At 36.2% G+C, this 21,163-nt stretch overlaps 1 protein-coding gene across 3 annotated transcripts in view; it reads left to right on the top strand.

Moving 5' to 3' along the window:
- celf3b (cugbp, Elav-like family member 3b) overlaps positions 1–19,317 on the top strand; it is a 57,726-nt gene extending 38,409 nt beyond the window's left edge. For 2 of the 3 annotated variants that reach the window (XM_048152555.1, XM_048152554.1), the window contains exons 9-14: positions 7,174–7,320; positions 7,487–7,552; positions 7,646–7,738; positions 9,135–9,278; positions 11,733–11,871; positions 18,536–19,317. In XM_048152555.1, the coding sequence (XP_048008512.1) occupies positions 7,174–7,320; positions 7,487–7,552; positions 7,646–7,738; positions 9,135–9,278; positions 11,733–11,860 (578 nt within the window). In that variant the 3' untranslated portion in view covers positions 11,861–11,871; positions 18,536–19,317. The remainder of the gene's footprint in view (positions 1–7,173; positions 7,321–7,486; positions 7,553–7,645; positions 7,739–9,134; positions 9,279–11,732; positions 11,872–18,535) is intronic. The other variant, XM_048152556.1, reaches the window with a different exon arrangement.
- The last annotated feature ends 1,846 nt before the right edge of the window (positions 19,318–21,163 follow it).

The following is a 21,163-nucleotide window of genomic DNA, read 5'->3' as shown; positions in this document are numbered from 1 at the left end:
GTTGGACAGTGAAATGCTCACTGGGTCAGCAGAGTCGGATAAAAAACAGGTAGAGAAGAAAAGACACATGTTAACTACAAAATAATTAAGGTGAAGAATTAAGTGTGAAACCATCAGGAACCCTTTAGTCTCCAGCGCCACCATTTTCCCGAACTGCAACCTACCTGGAGTCTCCAGAAGTGCAAAGTGTCAGGATCTCAGAGACTTAGGTTAGGTACAGAATCCTAAAAAATGACCCCCACTTAATAAAAATCAAAAGCTGAAGTGTTGTGAAATACATGGTTTTTTTTATAGGGTTATATAGACAGAGAGATTGAGAGTGACTCTTGAAGGACCAGCGCCGCATCCTCTTGTACCACTGTTTGAAGAATTTATCTTCCAGAATCTGGCAGTAAGGTGTGGGAGTTCATCTCCTATCCTGAAAAGTCTGTCTTGCAGATATGGGATAAAAATGATCTTTCAAAACTTACTGCCAGATTTTGCTAGTCACATCACAATCAAAATATAAGTGTCACAAACAGCTTAGAGACTTGGGTTGAAGATCCAAATGCAGCTTTATTTGGGCAACCCAGAATCATAATCCACAAAACATGCAATATGTCAAAACACAAGGCAGATAATCCAACTAGACAACAGGGCAGAAAAACACAGACGAACAGGGAAATCAGGCAGAAAGTCAAAACCAAAACATTTACATTTAATAATTTAACAGACGCTTTTATCCAAAGCGACTTACAAATGAGAACAATAGAAGCAAATCAAGCCCTCACGTGCTCGTACACGACTCGCAGCACGCGCGTCATCACTTCCCACACTCACGCTCGATCTTCTATTTCGCTCGCTCGCTTTTAAACTGTATTTATTGACTGATTGATTGCATTATTATTATATGTCCTTACCAGATACTATATTAACTTGATTTATTATTATTTTTATGGAGCTGTGGCTGCTGGGAAAAAATGATAACACATAGTTATATTTGCTGTAGTTCACCGCTATTACCACTTTACTTCCACTAAACAGTATACATGTTTACCCAGCCAAAATTATTATCAGTTCTCAGAACTACAGAAATGTGAAAAGTGTGATTCTAAATCCAAAATTGCTCCATGTGGCTTTAGATGAAAGATAAGTCACTTGTTCATATCAGTAAGCAAGAGTTGTTGTGTAAGCTTTTTGTTATCATTCTTTGTCAGTTTAATATATTGTCAGGTTAATATATTTTCCATTAAATACAGTATGAAAGGGTTTCAGCACTTTACCCCATTGAAAAGTTGCAGTTAAAGTTAAGATACAGTACACAGTATGAATGATCATACCCCTCTGAAACCCAATTTAGAAATTTTTTATTATTATTATTATTATTATTATTTTTTTTAAATAACATTGTTCAGATGTGGTCAGTTGTACTCATTTATACTGTGGACTGTACTTACTTTTAAAGGGTTAGTTCACTCAAAAATGAAAATAATGTCATTAATTACTCACCCTCATGCCATTCCACACCCGTAAGACCTTCGGTAATCTTCAGAACACAAATTAAGATATTTTTGTTGAAATCCAATGGCTCAGTGAGGCCTCCATAGCCAGCAATGACATTTTCTCTCTCAAGATCCATTAATGCACTAAAAACATATTTAAATCAGTTCATGTGAGTTCAGTGGTTCAATATTAATATTATAAAGCCACGAGAATATTTTTGGTGCGCCACGTGACTTTGGCGCTCCGCTGATTCGACACACAAGATTCATAACACTTCGAAGCTTCCTGAAGCATTGTTTTGAAATCGGCCATCACTATATAAATCGCTATTTTGTTTTTTTTGGAGCACACAAAATATTCTCATGGCTTTGCCAAGCGGCAACCTCCCCCAGTTTCTTGTGAAGCCAATACGGAAGTAACTTTAACTGCGATTCATCGACTGCCCGCTAGGGACAGGCTGCAAAAGGGAGCAGAATCTCATTGACCATAATGTTAAAACAGCCAAGTTTACAGCAGAAAAAAACATGTTTACACTCTGGTTCACATTGTGTTTTGGTCTATACTGCTAATTTTGCCCTTCATGACAACTCTGAGGGGGGTGAATTTTTTTATAACTCATCCGTTTAAATTATATTAAGCCTTAAAGTTCTGCATAATTAAGGGTGTGGCCACTTGAGTGACAGGTGGATTGGCGCTGCTGTCTGTGAGCTGTCATATTACCTCAGCAAATTTCAGACACTGAATTTGGCATCTCAGCCGTATTTGTGCCTTTTTTTCTGGATTATTTTATACAATATATGGCTTGCTACATACTCGAGACATGTCAGTCTGTGTACATGTGCTCGCACGCGGAACACGCGTTGTTGGATCGTCGTGGCATTGGCTAAAAGTTTTGTTCCTGAGATTTACTACAATGACAATACCAGGAGGATATACAACTCCGACAGCACTGCTTGAATATAACTAAAACTGCTGCACTATTTTGAAAAATTATACTTTGGATACGTGCTCATTAGTTTGAGAGAACATTTGAGAGTTATACAGATATCTGGTACCTATATGTACGTATAGAGTTTTACATTGAAGAACGATGATGGAGAGCAAATCATTCCGTAATGCAAACGATGGATAATAGGCTATATAAAGATTTCATGGATTTTTTTTGTGTTATTTGCACACCCCACACAAATTAATTAGCCTAACGTTACTGGTGTTAGAGCATCTATAACGTTATCTTAAAAAAACACCATAGATTGACAGTAAACCTTTAGTACTTTCTAATGATATTGTTATCTTTATTAATATTTTAGATAGTATCTAAGACAGATATGCTAGGCGGGCGTGGTTTCAGCAACAAGTTGCATGGAAGCTATCAAATCAACAATAGAAGCTATCAAATCAACAAGAGGGCAACAGTATGTAAGTGCTGTGTCAAGTCCCAGGTATATTCTAGCAAAGTGCACATAGCAAGGTGTTTAAAAAAAAAAAAATAGAGAAACAGAATAGAAAAAGTAAGTACTAGTATTAATTGGTCAAGTTTTGAGGAAAAAGATGTTTTTAGCTGTTTTGTTTTTTTTTGTTTTTTTGAAAAACATTGGTAACCAGGGGGAGAGCAAGCACTCAGAAATGCAGTGTTAAGGTTTCACAAAGCACGCGTAGCGCACGTTTTTTTCAGCACCCATGTTAACAGATGAGAGCATTCTATGGCGGCATTATAATGCCATTAATAACCAGCGCACAACTGATGCTTGCGCGCGCAGTAAATCACTTCCGCGAGAGGATAACAGATCTGCACGCGAGCCCGCGAGCTCATTTTAAACCCGCGCGCGCGCATGACATCTCCTCTACTATGCGTGCAAATCAAGCCCTCACGTGCTCGTACACGACTCGCAGCACGCGCGTCATCACTTCCCACACTCACGCTCGATCTTCTATTTCGCTCGCTCGCTTTTAAACTGTATTTATTGACTGATTGATTGCATTATTATTATATGTCCTTACCAGATACTATATTAACTTGATTTATTATTATTTTTATGGAGCTGTGGCTGCTGGGAAAAAATGATAACACATAGTTATATTTGCTGTAGTTCACCGCTATTACCACTTTACTTCCACTAAACAGTATACATGTTTACCCAGCCAAAATTATTATCAGTTCTCAGAACTACAGAAATGTGAAAAGTGTGATTCTAAATCCAAAATTGCTCCATGTGGCTTTAGATGAAAGATAAGTCACTTGTTCATATCAGTAAGCAAGAGTTGTTGTGTAAGCTTTTTGTTATCATTCTTTGTCAGTTTAATATATTGTCAGGTTAATATATTTTCCATTAAATACAGTATGAAAGGGTTTCAGCACTTTACCCCATTGAAAAGTTGCAGTTAAAGTTAAGATACAGTACACAGTATGAATGATCATACCCCTCTGAAACCCAATTTAGAAATTTTTTATTATTATTATTATTTTATTTTTTTTTAAATAACATTGTTCAGATGTGGTCAGTTGTACTCATTTATACTGTGGACTGTACTTACTTTTAAAGGGTTAGTTCACTCAAAAATGAAAATAATGTCATTAATTACTCACCCTCATGCCATTCCACACCCGTAAGACCTTCGGTAATCTTCAGAACACAAATTAAGATATTTTTGTTGAAATCCAATGGCTCAGTGAGGCCTCCATAGCCAGCAATGACATTTTCTCTCTCAAGATCCATTAATGCACTAAAAACATATTTAAATCAGTTCATGTGAGTTCAGTGGTTCAATATTAATATTATAAAGCCACGAGAATATTTTTGGTGCGCCACGTGACTTTGGCGCTCCGCTGATTCGACACACAAGATTCATAACACTTCGAAGCTTCCTGAAGCATTGTTTTGAAATCAGCCATCACTATATAAATCGCTATTTTGTTTTTTTTGGAGCACACAAAATATTCTCGTGGCTTTGCCAAGCGGCAACCTCCCCCAGTTGTTCCTGAGATTTACTACAATGACAATACCAGGAGGATATACAACTCCGACAGCACTGCTTGAATATAACTAAAACTGCTGCACTATTTTGAAAAATTATACTTTGGATACGTGCTCATTAGTTTGAGAGAACATTTGAGAGTTATACAGATATCTGGTACCTATGTACATATAGAGTTTTACATTATAAACGATGCTCAGATTGCATCCTTTCTTGAAGAACGATGATGGAGAGCAAATCATTCCGTAATGCAAACGATGGATAATAGGCTATATAAAGATTTCATGGATTTTTTTTGTGTTATTTGCACATCCCACACAAATTAATTAGCCTAACGTTACTGGTGTTAGAGCATCTATAACGTTATCTTAAAAAAACACCATAGATTGATACACCATAGTAAACCTTTAGTACTTTATAATGATATTGTTATCTTTATTAATATTTTAGATAGTATCTAAGATAGATATGCTAGGCGGGCGTGGTTTCAGCAACAAGTCGCATGGGCTCTAACTACATCCTGCCTCTTTGCCCATTTTCAGTTAGCCGGGAGTGACGTGCGGTGACGCGCTGCTAAGATGGCCGCGGCCTCATTTGCGCGTCAAAACTGCTGTTCAGAACTCTATAGGTGACGTCACGGACACTACGTCCATATTTTTTTACAGTCTATGGTTCGCGCAAGCGAAATAGAAGATTGATTTGCGCGCAGAGGAGATGTCATGCGCGCGCGCGGGTTTAAAATGAGCTCGCAGGCTCCCGTTTCCTCGCGTGCAGATCTGTTATCCTCTCGCGGAAGTGATTTGCTGCGCGCACAAGCATCAGCTGTGTGCTCGGTTATTAATGGCATTATAATGCCGCCATAGCATTCACACCGCATGCAGAGGCTGCGTTGCAGCGCGTAGCAGGAGCAGAGCAGAAGCAGCGCCACGATTGTTTCGGTGCTGGGTCTATTTTTGCTGCGCTGCTAACGATCAATTAAAGTGAAAGTACACCTTTGATGGACAAAATAAATATGATTTCACACAAAATGTGCTCAAAATGCACAGAATAAGCATATATCTATTGTGTTTTAACAAGAATTGGAGTATGTCAGGAAAGAAAATTAATATTAAAAAATATTTAAACTTGTTTTTAATTATTTAGTTTGGGTTAAAGTATGATGTATTATAAAAAACTAAAGTAAACTGGCCAGAAAATATGACAAACATTATATTAGTTATTACTCGGACAGCTATAGGATCTAGCATACCCAAATCAAACCCGAGGTTGCTGTCTTGTAAATGTGTAAACACAATGCTTACCTCATTCGTGTGCAGCAATGGATAACACAAGGCTTTTATTTATTTATTTTACATTTATATGCGAGTGTCGTACACCTCCCTATGTTAACAAACTTTCAAGACTATCAACTTACAAAAACAAATTTATAGTTGTCTAAAATAGTTTTAGTTGAAAGTAGCTAAAACTGGTTGCTAAATGTCACTAGATGCTGTCACAAGTCACAGAATCTAGATAAGGTTTGTCCAAGAAGTTGCTAGATTTGTTGCTAGGCTTTTGAAAAAAAGTTTCAAAAGGGACAGGGAGTTGCTGAATCTAGCGATTAAAATCGCTAAATTGGCAGCAATGCTTACAAGACTTCGCAAAAAGTGAGAGAAAACACAGGGCTTATATACACAGACATTAACAAGCTAATGACACACATGTGAGAGTAATCACATGATAATGAGTACAGGCAAAGGTTTATGGGAAATGTAGTTCATGATGGAATGGCAAAGTACTAGGGAGGAGTGCCATCTGGTAGCTATCATAGGGACTCTGGCTGGCAGACGATGACAATAAGTGCATTTCTGTAAAGCATGACAAAAAATTATTAAAACATAATGATTTAAAATCAACTTTAGTGTGTTAAGAAAGATAGTCATGAAATTGTTTCAGTTTTTAAAAATATACTTTTAAGATTTGAAGTACACTACAAGTGCACATTCAGTACAATTAAGTGCACTTCTTTTCCACAAGGGTGGACTTACAATGGTCCACAAGACCGTAGGGAGTCCATTTTGTCATTTTAGGATTCAGAAAAGCGCGCCTCTTTTGCAGCTGATAAGGTGAGCACCGCTTTGAACTTCTACCAGACACTCAAAGCAACATTACATCACTAAAGAGTGGACTCGGAGGAAGAATGCGAGGGCTTACTCGTATGCTAGTGTACATGCACAGTTGAAAGCACAGCCTTGCAAAGTATAATTCATTTTTCGACGCATGCGCAGTTTTGAGCAATCTCTCGCCACAACTTACAACAGATTTAAACATCTTTGTATTCTTTCATGTTAGAGTTATGCAAGTGAGGGTAATTTCTAACCTCTCGTCTATGTAGTCCTCCATTGTTGCTGTAGCTTGCATGTGTTCCGGTCTGTTCTGTTTTTGCAGTTTTTCTTCAACTACCTTTTGAATCGACGCCCCTAGGGCACAGTTGCCACATTGTGGATAAACCAATTACTGCAAAAAAATTAAATGTGCACGTGCGACCCGGTTACAAAAATCTGACGGTGCACGTACAGTACGTGCATACTCTTTTGATGACGAAATTCACGTCACGTGCACAGACCCGTGTAAAAAGTGAAGTATACTTTGGGCATTAGGGTTCCATTTGGGACATGACCAGTGCTTAACGCTCTTGTCTGTCTAAACTCATCACTGCTCTGTGATTGGCTACAGGTGCAAACACTCCACCCACTATTGCAGCAACACCTGTGTCGGCTCTGCCTCCACCAATTGGAGTGAACGGCTATAGTCCCGTACCGGCAACCGCCAATGGACAGCCAGCATCAGAAATCTACACCAACGGTGTTCATCCATATCAAGGTGAGAATCCCTAATGCTTGGGGAAGGGTTGAATTAACAGCACCCTAGCAGCTGCATATCAACCACCCACAATCCCCTTACATCATGGCGGTGAGTTTTGCATGGACAGGAACCAGTCACATGTATTTAGAAAATGCAAAATGCTTTCTCTTCATGGTCTCTCCAGCCCAGAGTCCAGCTCTTCAGTTAGATCCGCTCCAGCAGGCATACGCAGGCATGCAGCATTACACAGGTGACTGAGCAGCTGCATGTCTCATGCACAATATTTTGTGTCAGACCAACATTTGTCTTTCTGTATCAGCATGTGTCAAACTTTGTTTCACAGCAGCTTACCCGACTGCATACGGATTGGTCAGCCAGCCATTTTTACAGCAACCCACTCTGGTTGCCCAGCAACAACCCCAGCAACAGAGAGAAGGTGATGTCATTTCCTGTTAAAAAAAAATACTCGCTGTGTCCGAAATCACATACTGTATAGTAGGTACTTCATTTGGTTTGAAACGTACTTCACAGACTGTTAAAAAAATATGTTCTATATAGTATGAATGGATGTAGTATGAATGAAATTCGGGCGCACTACATCCGCCATGTTGTCATTATCATGTGACTTATGGCGTCAGTTGCATCACTTCATGGCCATTCACAACTCCTCTCCCGTGGCATCATGGGATAGTAAAGTTTTCATTGAATGCACACTTCAGAATTTTGGTGGAAGTAGTTGGTCATCTGGGTTCTTTTCACCTTCTGTTTAATGAATACTATGTATTCAGACATACTGCTCGGTTGCCATACTGTTGTTGTTGTTGTTGTTTTTTATTTTATTTTTTTTATTATTATTTTGCATTCTTTATAGTAGGAAAGTATTCGATTTCGGACACAGCGTTTGTGTATGTATTGTTTTCAGACACTGAAATGCATGTTAAATGCAATTAAAGCTGCTGTCTGTAACTTTTTTTATGTTCTAATTTTTAAAAATGTATATAATGAGACTGTACAACATGAATCCATTTCCCAAACCGTGTTTTTGTCTTACCCTGAATCATTATGTTAACTTATAATAAGTGTTTATATTTGGACCGGACTGGTAGGACCCGCCGCAGAGTATCACAGTAACCGCGTGACTCGCCATAGACATACACGGAGAAAAGTAGCTCCGGCTACAATATTCTTCCGCAAGTCGCATGCAGTTCTGTTTATTAACAGCTAGAGGGCCAAAAATCGCATACTGCAGCTTTAAATAAAAATGTAATTTATATTAAATGCAATTACCTGGACTGTAGAGTGTTTGACCCACTCAAGTAAGTACATATGTAGTAAGTAAATATGGTTAAACACACTACAGTTAAAATTATAATCAAGTACTTTACATGTGATTTAGTTAGTCAACACATCAAAAAGCGAACTTCTTTAAAGCACGACCAAACATTATTAAAACATAATGATTTAAAATGCACTTTAAAGTAAAACTTTTGACATTATTATAAGGTGCACTTGTTAAAAGTGAACTTAAGTGTGTTATGAAACATAGTCATGAAAGTATATTTTCTTTAAGCACACTTAAGTGGCCTTTTATTTTATTAATGTTATATTATCTGCAAGTACTTTTTTAAAAATATACTTTTAAGATTTGAAGTACACTACAAGTGCACACTCAATACAATTAGGTGCACTTCTTTTTCACAAGGGTATAGAGGCAAATCATTGGTTTGTTCAAGATGTATATTATTTTTAAAAAATCATTGCATATGAGCTGTTTCTCATGTTGATTATATCTGCCTATAAAGCTTACGTTGAGTTTAATGTGTGTGATGCAGGTCCTGAGGGGTGTAACATCTTCATTTACCATTTACCTCAGGAGTTCACTGACTCTGAAATGCTCCAGATGTTTCTACCATTCGGTAACGTCATTTCTGCAAAAGTTTTTGTCGATCGAGCCACCAATCAAAGCAAGTGCTTCGGTAAGAATGAGAAAAATTATGTGTTCGTGGTACTAACCTTCAAAATCTGGTGCACAATAGAACTATTATCTGTTGGACTGTACCATCAGATGAGAGCAAACCCTGAACTGAATTAAGCTGAATAATGACACTATTGTCTTCTGTAGAGCTGCTTTACAGCAGAATAAGATTTGTTTCATAAATGATGAACTTTGCAACATTGACGGTTATTGGTTACACTTTATTTTAAAGGGTTAGTTCACCCAAAAATGAAAATTCTGTCATTAATTACTCACCCTCGTGTCGTTCCAAACCCGTAAGACTTTCGTTCACCTTCAGAGCACAAATTAAGATCTTTTGATTTCTGAGAGATTCTGTCCCTCCATTGACAGCTACACAACTACCACTTTCAAGCCCTAGTAAAGGTAGTAAAGACATCGTTAAAGTAAACCATGTGATTCCAGTGGTTTAAAAAACATTTTATGATTTGTTTGCACAAAAACACATAATTTACCACTTTATTACAAAATATACAAAATATTAATCTCTAAAGTGTATTCACAAGGCAAGCATATTGTGTTGACACGAGAGCAGACATATTTTGTAAATGAATTGGCAAATTATGTTTTTTCGTTTGTGCAAAAAAAGCACTCGCTTTGCTTCATAAAACCACTTAAAGGTTAAACCACTCCAGGTTAAACCACTGGAGTCACATGGATTACTTTAACGATGTCTTTACTACCTTTACTAGGGCTTGAAAGTTGTAGTTGTGTAGGCTGTCAATGGAGGGACAGAAATCTCTCAGATTTCATTACAAAGATCATTTGTGTTCAGGAGATGGATTGATGTCTTACAGGTTTGGAAATTCGGTCAACTAACCCTTTAAGCTGTCCATGGTACAATGTAATAAAGGATGACGTGTATAATTCAAGTATTTATCTGACTTCAATATAATTAATCTCTTAAAAAAAGTCTTTTTTATAACTGATTAGAAAACGTAGGATTTAATTGGAATGTTTAGATGATAACGAAAGTTACAATCACTTTAGCTTTCAACATTATCAGTGATAAAAGGAAAGATACTCCAAGCCTTTAAAACAGGCAAAGTTACATGTTTAAATATACTGACAGTAGAACGGAACAACATACTTTATAGAAAAACTTAGTTGTAACAAATAAAGCACTGCTGTGCAGAAGAGGCCGTAAAAGCCTGTCTTGTAGTATGAGATTACGCACCGGTTGTACGGGAGAGGGAGTAAAAGCCTTTCTCTCAGATCAACAGTTATCTTATACCCCGAGCAAAGCATTGTTAAACATGAGCAGAATACTAACACTAAAACCAACTGACAGGAAACCAGAAGATAAGGCAAATGGGTGGTGATCAAGTCGGGGAGAAGTACATTAACATATTCTCCTCAATGCATGTTTAAGCAATAGTACCTAGATTGTACATTAGGCTACTTGAATATCTCTATTAACACATACTCAATATCTCTATACACAACTCAGATCAGTTTATAAGCTGTCAGATCAGACCAAATATGGTATAGTTACATGTTAGAACACACTAATAGATAAATAGGTTACACTTTATTTTAAGGTATCTTTGTTACACTGTAATTATACCTTTAAAGGTGCAATGTGTAAAATTTGTGAGGATCTATTGACAGAAATGCAATATAATACACATAACTATGTTTTCAGTAGTGCATAAAGACCTTACATAATGAACCATTCTGTTTTTTATTAACACATTGCACCTTTAAGTACTGAGTATTACTTACTATATGTACTTATGTACTTACTATAGGGTTAGGTTTTGGTTTTGTTTAGGGTCAGTTGCATCTAATTATGCAAAATTTATAGTTATTGCTACAGTAACTACATGTAGCAATGACACTGTAAAAACAATAAAGTGTTACCATAAATAGTATGTAGTAGAAAGCACATGTATCCTGGGAAGCAAATGGTACAGATGTGCCATTGAGGTGCAAACGACTCTGTCTCCCCAGAACCATCCTGTGCCTGGAGTGTCCCAATTAACAGCCCTCAATCAGCATACAGTATTAATGAATCCCTCGCACTAGATAGGCATTAGCATGCTGTGATGATGAAGGCCATTGTGCCACGTTTAATTCACATGTTCACCTTTAAAGGTGTTTCTGAAGTTCTAGGGCAGTAAAAAGTTATACCCATATTTGCTGTTATACCCGTTACATGTGTTACCCAGTTATTTTCCTGTTTATTACTGTGAAGCTGCTTTGAAACAGTCTGTATTGTTTAAACGCTATATTAATAAATGTGACTTGACTTGACTACCACACTCAAACATAGCAATGCACTAAAAAACAATCAGAGCACCTTAGCAACTGCATAGCAACAATCCGGCGAACACACACATCATTCTTGCATCACGGTGGAGAGTTTTACATGGACACTGAACATGTTTCTCTTTGTCTTTGCTTTCTCTCTCAGGCTTTGTGAGCTTTGATAACCCAGCGAGCGCTCAGACGGCCATCCAGGCCATGAACGGATTTCAGATCGGCATGAAAAGACTCAAAGTGCAGCTGAAAAGGCCAAAAGATGCCAACAGACCCTACTGAGACAGAGAAAGGTAAGAGAGGACAGGAGGGGAAAACCTTTAGAAAGAGAGATATCTACCGTTTATTGAAAGGGAACATGCAAAAATAGGGAAGACTGAAAAAACTGAGAATATGAAAGGAAAGAGAAACAAAATAGTTTTATAAAGGGAGACGAGGAGGGGAGACCTGGTTTGAATTCTTCAGGGGTTTGTCTGAATGGATGCCAAACATACTTATAAAGGTGAATAGGAATAAAATGATTAATTATCCCTTGTGAAAAAGAAGTACACTTGAGCACACATTTAAAAAGAGCACTTATTAGGGAAGTAATATACTTCAGTTTACACTTAAGTAATATTCTTTTAATGTTTTCTGACACTTAATTGCATGTTAATTGAAATGAAAGGAAAATGTATTATAGTCTTGGCTGTTTACACAACAGCATTTTCAATGCTGAATTTGTGAAAACAGTGACATCATGCATGTTACGTGTTCAGTCTATAGGTGCGTAGTTTTTCTTTACAAAGTGACATCGCCAACTACTGGCCTGGCTGCAGAATACAGCAATAGGGATTGTTTTGACAACATTGTCATTTTAAAAGTGAACATAAGTATATTAACAAACATAATCATAGTGCTGTCTTGAGGCTCATTCACACCAAGAATGATAACTATAAAGATAACTACGATAGCTATATTACTCTAAGCTCACACGCTGCGGTTTCAAAGTGTGTACAACATGTTTTTGCTGTTCTTGTTGCATTTACATGCCTTTAACCAGCAGATGTTCTCAGCGTGCTATGTTTGGAGTGAATAGCTAGTGTAATCGATCTAATCTAAGTGAATTTAGCTGACAAAGTCAATATGGAGGAATAAAAACAACACCTAGTCTTTTTCACTGCAACTTCAAAAGAAGCACAACAGTGTTGTGGAAACTAGCGCTGGATACCTGAGGTCATTTCATTACACTGTTTGCTAGCTTGGCATAATGATCTAATCGTTAACGCTTCTCACCATTTATTCTGAGGTTATGACCGATTGTTTTCCATATATCCATTTTCTTTAAAGTATCCTTGGTTTGACTTGTCAAACAGTGGTGGCTTTTTCTGGACCTCTGTGACTAACTTATCTAAAATGTCGTCTGCCATTTTAAATGTGCGAGTCCTTAAAGGATTAGTTCACTTTCAAATTAAAATTTCCTGATAACTTACGCACCCTCATGTCATCCAAGATGTCCATGTCCTTCTTTCTTCAGTCGAAAAGAAATTAAGGTTTTTGATGAAAACATTCCAGGATTTTTCTCCATATAGTGGACTTCAATGAACGCAAAACAGTTGAAGGTCAAAATTACAGTTTCAGTGCAGCTTCAAAGGGTTCAAAAAAAAAAAAAGTTATATACGTTTTAACCATAAATGCTCATCTTGAACTAGCTCTCTTCTTCTTCTCTATTTGAATTCCGGCAGTGTAGACACTGCTAAATGTATTACTGCCCTCCACAGGTCAAAATTTGAACTAATTGTTATATACTTGCACTAGCATATTGTATATGACAATTTAGTTCAAACTGTGACCTGTGAACTAAAGTGAACTAATCCTTTAAATTAGAATGGATTCTGATTGGCTGTCAGTGTTTTATCGTTCAACAGCTGGAAAAAAATCTTTCTGAAAGTGATCCCAGTGATATTGTTCCTCTATATCATTATCGTGATAGCTGTGGTGTTGACTGTGCTATTCTTTTATATTTAGAACGATTTTTTTGAACTATATCTTTATCATTATCTTTATAGTTATCGTTCTTAGTGTGAACAGACCTTTAGTAATAGTCACAGTGCTAAAAGTGGCCTTTTGTTTCATTTGTTTCACTCTGAAAGCACGTTTTTTTAAAAATATATACTTTTAAAATTTGAAAGCACACTTCTTTTTCACAAGGGATGTTTTTAACTAACCATAGATGAGGACCAGTAGGCTTTAAAATCTGGGACATTACAGCATAAATGTGTCTCAGATAATCACTAACGATCAATAAATGAGATTAAAAAAAGCAATAACACCTTACTAAAGCTGTATAGTTTTTGTATAATTTGTAAAAAAAATACTTTCTTGTGTCTTAGCTTAATATGTATAGTCACTATTAATAAAGCATATTTAAGTTGATTTCCCTAAAAAGCATCACTTTTGGGCTTTCAGAACATCTGCTTGTTTCATCATCACGATCAGCCCTTGAGTTTGGGGCCATCTGTTTGTCTGAACAATGGTAGATATGGTATTGATTCTTTGTATTCTCTCTATGAAAATCACAAACCGCACAACAAGGTCCAAGCGGCCAATGATAAATGACGGGAGACCCTGCCTATGGTTACCTAGCAACCATAATCCACTACCTCTGAAGTTGTAGTAAGTTCGTTGATTGGCCTGTCTGGTTTCTGTTGACGATTGCCTGTGTTTGGATTGCCCTAGCAACATTGTTTGTTTTTCTGCAACTGACCATGAGGTGGGCTGCATGCCGTGTTGCCAAGGCTACAATGGACTGTTTGATGCATTTGTGACTTTGATTTCTCTGATCAATTACTGATTTTTCAGTTTGTTTGGAAATTAACTACACCCTTACTAACCCTCTCACTCTTTCTATGATGATTCCTGTAGTCAACTAGTAGTGAACGTTGTGACTGCAGTTTGTTATTGATCAGTTTGTGAAGTGTTCTGTTTTGTAGGTAGTGTACTTATAATAATTAGTGTGCCTTTCATTAGAATGTGAGAAATGAAGATGAACAATGTAAAATATTCACATAAAAACATTCACATTCTCATATAACGTAAGTTATATCCCTGTTATTAAAGGTATAGTACACCCTCAAATGAAAATTTAGTCACCATTTACTCACCCTCATGTTGTTCCAAACCTATATGACTTCATTTCTTCTGCGGAACACAAAAGAAGATATTTGTAGAAATGTTGGTGCTGCTCTTGTTTAAAAGCAGCTTCACAGTAATAAATAAAAAAAAATAAAAAAAATAAAATCATAAATGATGCATAAAATTCTGCTGTAAAGCAGCTCTACAGAAGACAATAGTGTCATTATTTAGTCAGTTTAGATTCAGTTCAGTTCAATAACTGTGTAAAGTTTATTAGTATCTTTAATCAGCTTGAGTCAGTTCAATGTTGATTCAGTTTAGTTCAATAAAAGTGTAAAGTTCATTAGTATCTTTATTCAGCTCAAATTGGTTCAATGTTGATTTAGTTCAGTTCAATAACAGTGTAAAATTTATTAGTATCTTTATTCAGCTTGAATCAGTTCAATGTTGATTCAGTTCAGTTCAATAACTTTGTAAAGTTCATTAGTATCTTTATTCAGCTCGAATCGGTTCAATGTTAATTCAGTTCAATAACTGTAAAGTTCATTTGTGTCTTTATTCAGCTTGAATCAGTTCAGTGTTGATTCAGTTCAATAACTAAAGTTCATTAGTGTCTTTATTCAGCTCAAATTGGTTCAATGTTGATTCAGTTCAATAACTGTAAAGTTCGTCTTTATTCAGCTCAAGTCAGTTCAGTATTGATTCAGTTCAGTTCAATAACTGTAAAGTTCATTAGTATCTTTATTCAGCTCGAGTCAGTTTCAATGTTGATTCAGTTCAATAACTGTGTATAGTCTGTTAGTGTCTTTATTCAGCTCAAATCAGTTACGTGTTGATTCATTTCAGTTCAATAACTAAAGTTCATTAGTATCCTTATTCAGCTCGAATCCATTCAATGCTGATTCAGTTCAGTTCAAGAATCAGCTATAAAGCAGCTCTGCAGAAAACAGTCATGTCATCATCGTTCAAGTTTTGTCCTCATCATATTGATAATATTACAGAATATTAAGTGTCTTTTAAATCCCAATTAAGCAAGCCAAAGAAAACACATCAAACAAAAGCTTACAGGGGCTGTCATGCTCCAAAATAGGACAAAAAAGTACCATAAAAGTAAAACATGTGACTTCTGTACTATATTTATATCTTCTGAAGCCAAAGTTCTGAAGGCCTAAATTTTAGTCAAAAAGAATTTTTCACAAATGTTTTTTTTCTTTTTGAGTGAAGTATAATTTTCTTCATTGTGGGTCTGCCTGAGCTTCTGACAGTAGTGGTTATAGTAAGTACAGTGCCTGATGCTGAATGGAGGAAACTTGTTAAGTAAAGGAATTCTGGGGAAGATGCAATGAATATTACAGATTTGAACCTAATTTTTTACAGTCATTGTATTTGTACTTCAAAAAAAGATGTTCAGTTCTTCGGCAAGTTCCCAGAATTCCTGTTGCAACTTAAACCAGAGAGTGATGCATGTTGGCTGCAATCAGAAACACTCCTAAGTAAATCTAAATGCACAGACACATTCAAACACATATAATCATCTCAACAACATTGCAGGATAATACAAAGTTAATTACGAAGGTACAACCCGAATTCCGGAAATTTTGGGATGTTTTTTAAATTTGAATAAAATGAAAACTAAAAGACTTTCAAATCACTTGAGCCGATATTTTATTCACAATAGAACATAGATAACATAACAAATGTTTAAACTGAGAAATTTTACACTTTTATCCACTAAATGAGCTCATTTCAAATTTGATGCCTGCTACAGGTCTCAAAAAAGTTGGCACGGGGGCAACAAATGGCTAAAAAAGTAAAATAAATTTTGAAAAGATTCAGCTGGGAGAACATCTAGCAACTAATTAAGTTAATTGATATCAGGTCTGTAACATGAGTAGCTATAAAAGGGATGTCTTTGAGAGGCAAAGTCTCAGAAGTAAAAATGGGCAGAGCTACGAAAGAGTGCGTAAAAAGATTGTGGAATACTTTAAAAACAATGTTCCTCAATGTCAAATTGCAAAGGCTTTGCAAATCTCAACATCTACAGTGCATAACATCATCAAAAGATTCAGAGAAATTGGAGAAATCTCTGTGTAAGGGACAAGGCCAAAGACCTTTATTGGATGCCTGTGGTCTGTTTGTGTCAATGACATTACAAATGGGCCCAGGAATACTTCCAGAAACCACTGTCAGTAAACACAATCCGCTGTGCCATCTGCAGATGCCAACTAAAGCTCTATCATGCAAGAAGGAAGCCATATGTGAACATTTTCCAGAAGCGCTGTCGTGTCCTGTGGGCCAAGGCTCATTTAAATGGACTGTTTCAAAGTGGAAAAGTGTTCTTTGGTCAGGCGAGTCCAAATTTGACATTGTTGTTGGAAATCACAGACAACGTGTCTTCTGGGCTCAGCAGGATAATGCAAAAACACATACTGCAGCTATTACAACAGCATGGCTTTGTCGTAGAAGAGTCCGAGTGCTGAATTGGCCTGCCTGCAATCCAGATCTTTTACCTATAGAGAAAAATATGTCAAAGACAAACTCTTCAGCAGCTGGAAACCTATATCAGGCAAGAATGGGACCAAATTTCAACACCAAAACTCCATAAACTCACAACCGCGATGCCCAGACGTCCTCAAACTGTTTTGAAAGGAAGAGGAGATGCTACACCATGGTAAACATGCCCACGTCCCAACTATTTTGAGACCTGTAGCAGGCATCAAATTTGAAATGAGCTCATTTTGTGCATAAAATTAAAAAATTTCTCAGTTTAAACATTTGTTATGATATCTATGTTCTATTGTGAATAAAATGTGATTTGAAAGTCTTTTAGTTTTCATTTAATTCAAATTTAAAAAACGTCCCAACATTTCCGGAATTCGGGTTGTAATACAATTAGACATGACATGCAGCAGGCTTGAGCTTCACTGTGACTTGCATGGATAGCGTGTATGTGTGTGCACATTTGATATGACATATCTGAGATGTTTGACGACTGGTCTTCTGAGGTTGTGAGTAGATTTCTTTAGGTTGGAGGTCGTGTTTGGCTCTTTTACCTCCTCAATGCTGAAGTGTGTAATTTTATCAGTCTTAAAACACTTTCTCATATCTCAGATTAATATGGAGAGACATTTGTATATTGAACACTGTGTCTCTGTAAAACATTGATCTATTTGTTTGAGCATCGTGACCAGCCTGACAGCAACAATGACTCAGCCAGAGCTGTGAGCCTGGGGTGGAACCAACTGTCTGTCTGTATGTTTGGGAAATACTTTTTGCATTTACATTTGGTGACAAAATTACACATTTCACTCTAAAACTGCAACTTGCTATTCTTGCATTCAGAGTTTTTCAAAACTGAAATATTTAATGTCTTTTGTAAAGATAACATGTCTGAAGATTATGACATATTTGAAAGAAGTAATTTGACACTCACACAGAGATTTCATAATAACAAACGACTTGCAGTATTTCCTTCCGATGAATTCAGTGAGTTCTTAGTTGATTCATTAGAATGATTCAAACATGATTTGAATCTTTTTAAAACATTATAAGAACCATCACAGGAGCACTTGACTAGAAAGAGTGAGAGTACTTTGGTAGGTCATCTAACATGGCCGAGAATCTGTGGATGATGATTTGAGGATGCTGTAATTCTCACTGATGGTACCTGATGAAACAGCGATTCACCCTGAAAGCCGAATCACTGTCTGCTCCTTGAACAAGGTGGTTTTTGTCTGTGATCCAGCAAGCAGGCAGAAACCAAAGTGGAAAATGTAACAAATAATAACATCAGTGTAATGCAATAAATCTCTTTCTTTCTGTCTCTCTTTCTCTTTCTTATAGGATGGAGATTATTGAAGCATTCGCGCTGCAGACAGACTCCATGTTGAGCTGCACAGGTTGAATTGCTAACATGTTTGTTATCTTGCACACTCACACGTGTATATGCAAAGAACAAATAAAAGATCATGTACATAAATCACACACGCATTCAAACACACATGCACACACAGTTACGGAAGGATGTCTATAGTATTAACACAAAAAACACACTACTTCCTATGAACCTTCTTAGCTCTACAAATAAAACAGTATCATTTTCATACGAAAAACACACACACACACACACACACACACACACACACACACATACGACAACAATTAAAAATAAATGAGAGAAGACCAGCCACAGTAAATGACCATAATCAGGTTTAAATAATTAAGCTTAAAATAATCTATTTAAAAAAGAAAATAAGAATAGTTTGCATTAAAGCAATGATGATAGTTACAGTGTTATTATTATTATTATTATAGTTATTGTAAAAAAAAAAAAAAAAAACATCGTAAGATTTCTACTTTTTCATTATAAATGGGACATAACGGGACTCAGGAAATTCTGGGCAAGTTTTAATATTTTATCTTTTTATTTATCAATTTATTCATATTTGAAAAACATGGTTTGGGGTGTGGTCTTTTGGTTTTCATGTTTTTTAAAGAAATACATTAAAGCAATTGTAAAACTTTGTAACTTATTGAAATATGAATTACATTGATGATATTTATGTCTTAACTTTTTTGATCAAATTTTTGTTTCTAATTTAAATAAAATAAAGGTATTAAAATAAGGATGTGTCACATTTTTATGTGTTATTTATATGGATTGAGATCTGTGAGTAACAGAGAGAAAGCATGTGTTATACTGCTACATATTTTATGTTAGCTGCAGATACTGAGATACATTCTTATATTGAAAGGCAATGAACCAGATACTTAGTTTGCCTGTAGATCCTTCAGAGTGGAAAAGACACAAAGCTGCACCACTAGAGGGATTCACTGTTCGTCCTCTGACAGTCTGACACACGTTGGGAAACGCAGCACAATTCGGCTGCAAATGCATTACATGTGATCCCTGTTTAGGAATAACACACATTTTGAGAATAAGTTTATGCAGCAGTATCAGTTAATGCAGCAAAAATGATTCAAGCAGTCCCAACACATATGGTTTAAGTACAAGTGGATACAACACAATAAAATTAAGTAGTGACAAAATGTTTTCTGAAACCTGCTCTGATGTTCTTGGATTTTGGGTACACGCACTACACAGTGTATTTGTGTAGTCTATTTGTCTGTGCCAGTGCTTAAAAACTTAAAAAAAAAAAAAAACCTGCACCTCCCGCTACAGCACACTCAAATCAGATCACCAAACTCAAGCCAGTTCTGCAATGTAATTTAATGTTATGGTTTAATTAGTTGCGTATTAAAACTTACATTAATAGCCTCTTCTTTTAGGGTGTTCACACTTGGCAGGTTTGGTTTGAATAAAACAAATTCTGGTGCAATTGCTTTATTAGGGCGGGTCATTGGAATAAGTGTGAACGCTGCCATCCGAACCCTGGTGCACACCAAACAATCGGACCGAGACTCACATTTTCAGGGGGTTTCATTCCACTTCCAAACAAGCTCTGAGAAATGAATGCAACACTGAAAAATACATCTAGATGAAACAAAAACAGGAAGTGATGTCACAAGATGTCACTCTAAAAAAGGGACACAATGCTCAAGCAAACCTGGTTTTTCTCATCATAGAACTATGTTGCCCATTACAGTTCAGTACAGGCGTCAGAACCGCACAGAAATCAAAAGAATGAAACAAATGTGATGTTTATCAAAAGTAATTTTTGTCAAAAAAAATAAAGTCAGGCAATGAATAGGAAAACAAAATTATTTGAAAAAAGTAACTCAGATATTTTTGTGTAAATGTAAAAGTAATGTGTTACCTACTAATTAATTGGTAACATTTCACAATAAGGTTCATAAGTTAAACATTAGTTAATGTATTAACTAGCATGAACTAACCAGCAATTCATTTGTTACTGTATTGTTACTTATATCTTTGTTAACGTTAGTTAATGAAAATCCAGTTCATTGTTTGTTCATGTTAGTTCACAGTGCATTAACTAATGTTAACAAGATTTTAATAATGCATTAGTAAATGTTGAAATTAACAATAACAAAGATTAATAAATGCTGTATAAGTGCAGTTCATTATTAGTTCATGTTAATAATGTAGTTAACTACTGTTAACTAATGAACCTTATTGTAAAGTGTTACTTACATTTAAAAAGTAATCTGATTACATACAGTAACTTACATTACTTTTAATGTGTTTAATGTGCAAGAAATGTCAACATTGTAAGAATTTTAATCCCTGTTTTGGAACAAAGCAAACAATCCACAGGTGTGAAAACACCCTTAGATCCAGAATTTGTTTGTGAAATTAATCATTCAGATCTCTTTGCCAACTGTTTTCACAGATTCTTAACTCAATCAATTTGTTTGTGAATCTTAAATCGCTACTACTGACCTAAATGCAGTATACTCTTCCAGTTGTAACAAAGGTCTAAAGCAGTGGTCTCAAACTCAGCTCCTGGAAGGCCATTGTCCAGCAGAGTTTGGTTCAACCAGCTCAAC

The sequence above is a fragment of the Megalobrama amblycephala genome, linkage group LG13 (genome assembly GCF_018812025.1).
Source record: "Megalobrama amblycephala isolate DHTTF-2021 linkage group LG13, ASM1881202v1, whole genome shotgun sequence".
Classification (NCBI taxonomy): Eukaryota; Metazoa; Chordata; class Actinopteri; order Cypriniformes; family Xenocyprididae; genus Megalobrama; species Megalobrama amblycephala.
This window is presented reverse-complemented; position numbering and strand designations above follow the sequence as displayed.